Source organism: Hoplias malabaricus, chromosome 8, assembly GCF_029633855.1.
Source record: "Hoplias malabaricus isolate fHopMal1 chromosome 8, fHopMal1.hap1, whole genome shotgun sequence".
NCBI classification, from domain to species: Eukaryota; Metazoa; Chordata; class Actinopteri; order Characiformes; family Erythrinidae; genus Hoplias; species Hoplias malabaricus.
The window spans coordinates 10727802-10735821 of record NC_089807.1 but is presented as its reverse complement, the minus strand read 5'-3'; the positions used below and the strand labels follow the sequence as shown (position 1 = coordinate 10735821).

Below are 8020 nucleotides of genomic sequence, written 5' to 3'. Positions count from 1 at the left end.
TAAGATTTAAACATTTGCCCAATGCCAATTCATTTTTAAAACATTATCTGGCAAATCTATTACAACTCCAGTATTCATGCACACCTAGTTTTATTGGTTTGTGCTTGAGTGTTCCACAATCTCACAATATCTGCATCTGAGAGAGATAGTCTGAATGCAATTTAGGTCTTTTTTCTTTTTTATTTAGACATATATTTCTTTTAGGAGAATACAATAGAATGGAGATGGAGCACATTTTTACCATTGGAAAAATGTAAAAATGTTCATTTTGGCACAAAAAATAGAGTAGAAATATAACATTATTGTCTTTATCATTATCATTCAACATTTTATACCTATATTGACAAATGTGAAGATCACAATATTAAATGTAAAACTGCAAAATTCATTAACTTCTCATTTCAGTGATTGTACATCCTCAAAATGCAAAGAAAACATATATAAGGAGTTTGGTTTTCATGTAAAACTGTGACCCTCTTATTAAAAAGCAATAATTTCAAGAGTTTCTGTTTTTCCCCAGTTATAAAATCAATTCAGAGAAATCTCTGAATTCAGATCAGTGTCCCTTTTAATAAAGCACGGGTGTTCTTACTGGAAATTTCAAACGCTTTTCATCAACCACTCAGCATGGTTAGAAATGACAAAAGGCAAACAACAGATACTTTTCCAAAAGTAGAAGCAAAAATAAAGCATTTGCATTTTAATAAAGGCCTCTTATTTGAGACGGAGTTTCAAGTTGAAACTCTGTCACTACAAGGTCACCACTATGGTCCTGCTACAAGACACTTGCACGGTGATATTCCACAACAGCAGCATCACATAACTGCACACATAATTGCACTCAGTAAACAAATTATATTAATGTTCAGCCAGTGGAATAGTTAAATTAATTGTGCATGCAACTAAGAATATGTTGAGACTGAGGAGATGTCATTTGTGTTTCTTTTATAGTAGAATTTCGGTTCAAATTTGTTAGGATATCTCTTTGGCCTTCTCGATATCTGCCTGGCCAATCAGGCAAGGCTCTCTTTTTTGGGCAGGACTAGTAGCTTCACTGCAGCTTTCACTGACAGATCCTTCTAAATGCTCACCCAGGTTTTCTAATTCTTCAAGAATGTTTTGTACTCTGCGGACACCATCACGCCGAGCCTGCCGCACGTCTGTACGCCCCTCTGGGTCGACTGAGTCTAGAGCCAACAATTCTTTGGTCAAAAACTCCTCCAGCATTAGATATCTTTTGTCATTCTTTTTCCCATCAAAATACTTAACCTCCTGTGCAAGTTTTTCCACTCTTGCCAATATTCCCTGCACCTTTGCCAGTCCTGGATGGCTTGAGCAAGTCTCCACCTTCTCTTCAGGTTGAGCTTGTGGAGGTATAGTTTCTGGATGAGGAGCTGCTTTGTCTTGGGGTTCTGGTGCCATGGTAAACTCCATGGGGATATTGGCAGTCTCTGGTATCTGTTGTGGCAATTGTTCAGGCTGTTGCACAGGTTGTGGTAAAGGTTCTTGTATGGGCTGTTGTGTGGTTGGTGATACAGGATGTGCTACAGGCTGGGGTACATCACTCACTCTCTTGACTGGAATTTCAATGGACTGATTGGCAGGTTGTTCAAAGGACTGTTCAATTTTAGGAGGAAACTCTGTCTGTGCAACATGCTGCTGGGCCTAGAAATACAAGATATTTAAAGTTATTTCTTATGATCACAGTTTAATATTTAAATTCTTAAAGAACCATGTAAGACAAGTTCTCAACTCCCTACTGGAATGTTCAAAGGCAGACTTAAAGCCTGGAATTGAGGCTTAAACTATTGATTTAGTTATTTATTTAATTGTATTTTTGTACTTATAAAAACCTGATCATAGACATTGCCAGCATTGTGATCATGGCATTACCTGAGGTCTTTCGTTCATGATCTGTGCTCTGACTGGCTCTTGAGCCCTTAGAGTTGAAGGCAGTAAGATAGGGCTGGTTGAGCGATTCTGCTCAAGTTGTATGGGCACTTGCTCACGGTAAGTTGGGATTTTTTCTCGCGTAGAAAATACAGGACCACGACTCCACTCATCTGGTTGGTGGCTGTGAAAGGAGGGTTGGTACTCCGACTGGGTGAAGCGCTTAGGTTGAACCGTCTGGTTGATTTGGGTATGTGGGGTGCTGCCCGCTCCCTCATGAATGACAGGAATGGGAATGTAGCCTGCCTGGAGGCCTGAACTACTGGGTTTGGATGTTTGGTGAAGGGAACTGGTATGAGACTGTGGCCCTTGATGTTGAACATGGTATACCTGAAAACACAAAACATAAAATAAGAAATCTGACCTCTGGTTTTTATGGAGTTACTGGGTTTACTCAGTGTGTTTACTCAGTTTTACATTATCATTAATATTGAAAATGTCATAAATTTGAACTAAATGACAAATAATCATTTAGATTTCAACATTTTAAGAATGAAAATTTCCCTGAATGACTTAAACTGAAGACCAAATGAAATGCAAATGATAATAACATAGTACAGCTTGCATAACTTGTGTAATGAGTGGTGAACAGTGGTGCTGTTTTAAACCCTATTATATTTACCAACATAAGCTTAACGATGCAAATCCATTAATGTCATTCAATGCTAATGCCCTCCTATTGTATATCTTCAAACAGTCTGGCATAGCCACCAAACTGTAAAAAGTATATAATGGACCAAAAATATCCATGTTTCTAATACAGAAGTAAACAAAAATGAGGTTCTCTTAGGTTAGCTTAAAGCTTCTGATGGTTTTCCCCCCAAAACATTAAAACACTGCAAAACCAAGTTTAGCTTGTGTGTCATTATACTTTCTTTATACTTAAAACTACATCACTTTTGGTTGTACCTCAGGTCCCTGTGAAACAGGTGAGGAGGACAAGCAGTGAGGATCCCCCTCTGATGTAGACTGCACTGGAGATCTTGGCCGACAGTGGTGTGAGAGAGTAGGGGACGGGGTCCGGCCGTCTGCTCTTAGGTTTTGCTGGTTCATTGGATACATGTAGGAAAATGGATATTGTTGCTGCCTTGGCTCAATATTTTCATGGGTGACTGGGATTGGGATGTACCCTTGACGTAGAGTTGGCTGTTTCAGTTCCTGAAGAAAGGTTTTGTGCGTGTCTTGAGGAGACAACTCTGTAGGTGTACAGGGACCACCAGTAGAAAGCTGTAACACATTCATCAGATACGCTGATTACATATATATTTGATGAGGAAAGTCATTAGGAAATATGACAAATACAAATTAATTACTACTGCAATGTAAATGATATGATCTGGAAGGTATCAACAATGACATAGATTTTCTCTTGACAATGAATTTACACAAAAAAAAATCTTCACTTTTTTTCACTTCGCTTTTGATACCCATGTGTTACCCACGATGCACCTGAGTCTTGCACAGTAATACTCGCTTATGACTGGAAAGTTTTCCTTCCAGTTTTGGCACTGCTAACAATCAAATTACTGAGTCTCAGTGACAGCAAGGAAAAGCACAACCAATCACACTGGTCATATTTGTTATGGGGAGGTAGGACTCGAGTAAAGAATGTGATTTAACCCTTCAGCCATCATGAATGATTTGGAAATTTATATTTAATTTCATAGTGTTGTTTGGAGGTACAGATCTATTTTAATGTGACATGCACCTTTAAGCTAACATACAGGTTGTGCTTTAGAAAATACAGTCTGACATGGGCACATGAAGCAAGGAATAAACTTGTATAACATTTGTGTGAAAACATATCTGTCTCAAACACTGTGAGAACCTACATTTTAAACCATGGGCACAACATGAATAAACCTGACTATTTATAATACTTGTTTTTTCAGAGACAAGGGGTGTACCTTTCTCAGTACCTCATAATAGAAATATTTATCACCACCTAAAATGACAATTATGGATAATGGATTTTGATGTTTGGCAGAATACCCTTAGCTTAATAGACTCTGAATAATCTAACAACATATTTACCAAAATGTTTTAACAAGAAAATGCTACATTCCTGTTCTTCTGACTCATGGAATGCCATAAAACTGAAATAAGATCTAATCTTCACAGTCAAACTAGTCACTGATATAAAAGAACACTGCTGGCCAACTTCACAGATCACTGTAGCCTCTCACATTTCAGCACCATGTAACATTTCACACATACCAATCTATTATTCAACTAGATCTTTCATACAGCTTTTTATACTGCTTCCTTAATCTTTACAAGTATTACAGAGTTCCACATTTTTTTTTATTTCAGTCTCTCAACTTTATCCTTGGCAACATTATTGCTTTTTGCACTTGAAAAATTTGGGACAATTAGAAACATACATTATGAATTAAGACAAATGCTGGCCATAAAAAAAAATAAAATGTAATCTTTTCTTAGACGTATTTATTTGCCTTACTTTCTTACTTTTTCTCTTTTAAAAAACAGGCCACAGAAAAACTACCAACGAAAACATACAGTTCTTTAAGCTATTGCGGTAATTGTGCTGTATTGGTATGTGCAATAAAATGAAATGTTGTGAAATACCAACACAGACTGTCAAAAATATCACTTCCTTCATCATGACCAGGAAAAGATGGATTGTTTCATCACAAAGAGCATATTCCAAAATCTGAATCTGTTTAACCCCCATCAATTCATCTTAAAGAAGATATTCTCAAACAAAGCAAGTCATGGACTTATTTATTCACAGTTACAGTATTTCAGGTGCTATTCTGGCAAATGTAGTCTGATGATGTAAGAGCTTGCATTGTATAACCTGCTAGGTTTTCAAGTTAATTTCAAGTGATTGGAGTTTTCTATTGCAACTATATTTTAGGATCTATGTACTTGTATATTTTTTTAATATGTGTACAACATAACAAACTAAAGGGGTAAATTATCTAAATACATTAGGCATATTGCACAGGGAAAGACTTCCCCATTCAATATGTGAGTCAACAACCTGGCTAATGGTTGTAGTCCAGTACTTTTAGCACTTATAATCTTTTTTCACAGGGAATAAAATAGAAAGATACATATTGAGCATGTACACAGTCATAGTTTCAAAGCACACCATTCACTCCCCTGGTCATGTATTGAATATATTTAAATTAAACTGTTAAACAGCCAGTCTGCTGTGTTCAAAATTTTCATCTCAACAGGAAATGGAAATCTGAAAGCAGTTTAATCTACAGTTAAGGATAACATGATATGTTTCAGAGTAAAATTCCATGTTTAGGCAGGACATGAATTTATTCTATGCCAAATCCTATAGATGGTGAAAAGCAGACGATTAACAGATGATAACACGCTTTACAGCGAGACAAAAAATCACTATATATTTACATTAAAGAAGCAAGGGTTTTGTACTTTAATAATACGGCACAATGAATTCTACGTAATATGATCAAGAACAGCCAAATCAACAAAATTCATTTTGATTTAAGCTTCACTGTAAGTGAGGTCACAATTAAACAACATGTTTACATAAACCTGTCTCTTTAACCTACAGCAGGTTATCTACACTCTTTCATGTACACGTTTTAAGCAGTGTTTCAGCCTAAAGTGTTTTTTTTTTTTTAAATAATGGTGTTTTCACACCTGTAATTAATATTATTTTGGTCTGAATTAATTGAGTATTCTAAACTTGTATCGTTTTCCCCCTTGGTTTGGATTGTTTTCAAACAGAGAAAAATCCAAGAGCACCAAAACGCTTCACAACAAACCACATGAGAACATTCTCACCACTGGCAAGAAAATAACTGACTTCTATTTCTCATATTAGCAGCTAAACTTTAACCAGTTCTCCATTTATGTGCTCTGCTGAGTCCCATACACAAAACACCCATGGCTACAGGAGCAGCTTAGCTCAAACATGCTGAGCACAACTGATAGGGTCATGTTCTAACCACAATCAAACCGTTCCAGAGTTTATTTGGGACCAGACTAAGACAACGTCCTCTCAAGAGCCCTGGTCATATTCCCTTAGTTCATGACTATGCTATAACTGTGTAACTCATGCATTGTCGCTAATGAAAAACATGTATCTCCATTTTTGCCAATTTTTAGTTTTCAACATCATTTGAACACAGCAGCTGTCCTTCACACCATGTGAAAATGTCACGATGAATGGACCATATGTAGCTAACTAGTATAGAAATATAAACTGTACATTTACCATCATGACATGAGTCAGTGTGTGTATATGTCTGCGTGTGTGCGTGCTGAATGGTTTGCTGTTGGTTGACACTCTAGCTTAAAATATACTTTGTGAGGGGGTGGGCTTCACTAAGCAGATCCATGGCGAGAAAAGGCCTCCCTTACTCATCACTGTGAATCAGAGGTATTGGCCCCAGACAATCCCTCAAACCACAGTTGGAGCAAAAACAATAGCTCTGTTTCGACATGTAAAGGTGGTGGTCGCCTGTTAAAAACAGTAGTGTAATATCCACTCCCCTTGGCCTCTTTCAGTGTACAGCGCAAGTGGAAATATTAGGGGGACAGGGTGGAATGACCTTATGTCCTCTGTTTTTTTGGCACTGACGTGTGGACACCGGCGGCCTTGCGCCCATTTTATCTCCTGGCAGCTGTGTCTTTCCAGTAGATTCTTGGTGACACTAAGTTTGGCCAACAGCAACGTGTTGATCTTTCTAATGAGCGAAACCAACTGGCTCGCCCCGCAGTCAGCAGCCCTCACTAAAATTTCAACAGCACTTCGGGACAGGAACGTCCCGGACCCTACAGCTTATGAGCTTTAACCACTATTATGAACAGTGGGGCTTTATTTTTGGACGAATCTGGCTGACTAACAGCGTTTCTGTCTTCCAGTGTCCGTCGTCTCCGAGCCAATCATTGGTCATCGACGAGGCAATGAGAAAGAGAGGGTGGATCCTTCTCAAATCCCATGTAAGGGAAACTTTGGGGGACATGATAGCGAGCGATGATTCCGAACAAACGCAATGTGCGCAGCTCCAGCCTGTCTCTCTTTAAATAACCATTATGGAGATGCTGAAACAATCCGAGTCTTTAGGCTGGGCTACATACGACTGCAGTGCGTCACACGCCAGCCAGCCCAGCTTAGATCATAACACAGAAATATTACAGTGCGATACAGCAGTGTATTTGTCAGTCGGTCAGTCTCGCTGCTGAAAGAACATCCTCAGTTCATAACACGAACCCAATGTCTGTGCAAGTTGCTGTCTCGACCCAGTGATAAGTACACCAGCTCCCGTTTAATGTTGTTGTCGTTAATGGTCTGTCTAGAGTGGAATGTGCCGACGCACTTCAGTCAAATCAAATAACCCACGTAAATGCACACAACCACAAACTGATATCCGCAGCGCAAATCCGAAAGAAGTAGTTCCCTTGCCGTTAATATAGCACACGTGCCACATTAATTCGCTCCCTGGAAAGCAGAAAAGCGACAGGGACGTGGGAGCACAACTTCCATCGCAGTTGCGCGACTGCGCCACGGCTTTGCTCCTTTCGCGCTCTCCTACCTTTTTAGAGTCATGCCTCGGGTCGTTCCATGTTGTTTTCCGATTGTTGTGATCCACAAAGAAAGGCCAGCCGGTCTGAGGGTCGATTTTGATCTCCCATCCCGGGGGCAGAGGGTCATTGGTGGCCATCGTGTCAACGGGAGACAGTGTTTTCATGCTCTGCTGAAGCCTCGCTCTTGAATATTGTGCCATTACGGCGTACAGGGATCCTTTAAAGGATCGGTATGATGACGTACGACTGACTGGGGGTGGGTATCTCGAAGCAGCTGGTGGGCTGCTAAGAAAGTTCTAGTGGGCTCCGTGACCATGTGCACCCAGAAGACCCTCACACCGTTCAAAGGAGCGAGCAGACCTACCCCACCAACCCTCATTAATACATTCATAATCCTCTGAATAAATGTGGTCTTCTCGGAAATAATTCATGGTTATGAAATGTTTAAGGACTGTGGACTTGTGAATCTAAATAAAAGCAAGGGGCATTAATAAATAAACTCAGCACACATATTTCTAGAAACGTCTAGAACGCT

General features: G+C 39.3%; 1 protein-coding gene across 1 annotated transcript; it reads right to left on the bottom strand.

Annotated features, from left to right (window-relative positions):
- Window positions 1-209: 209 nt before the first annotated feature.
- bag3 (BCL2 associated athanogene 3) lies at window positions 210-7685 on the bottom strand. Its single transcript, XM_066678485.1, has 4 exons — window positions 7494-7685; window positions 2860-3177; window positions 1894-2280; window positions 210-1665 (listed from the first exon to the last, which is right to left on the bottom strand). Exons 1-4 carry the CDS (start codon window positions 7683-7685, stop codon window positions 973-975), a joined length of 1590 nt encoding a protein of 529 aa, XP_066534582.1. The 3' UTR covers window positions 210-972.
- Window positions 7686-8020: the final 335 nt, after the last annotated feature.

Coding starts and splice junctions, on each gene's coding strand:
- bag3 (XM_066678485.1), bottom strand. CDS start 7,685: ATGGCACAATATTCAAGAGCGAGGCTTCAGCAGAGCATGAAAACACTG. Junction 2,281..2,859: donor CTGTTTCACAGGGACCTGAG/GTACAACCAAAA, acceptor TTGTGTTTTCAG/GTATACCATGTTCAACATCA. Junction 1,666..1,893: donor TCATGAACGAAAGACCTCAG/GTAATGCCATGA, acceptor TTGTATTTCTAG/GCCCAGCAGCATGTTGCACA.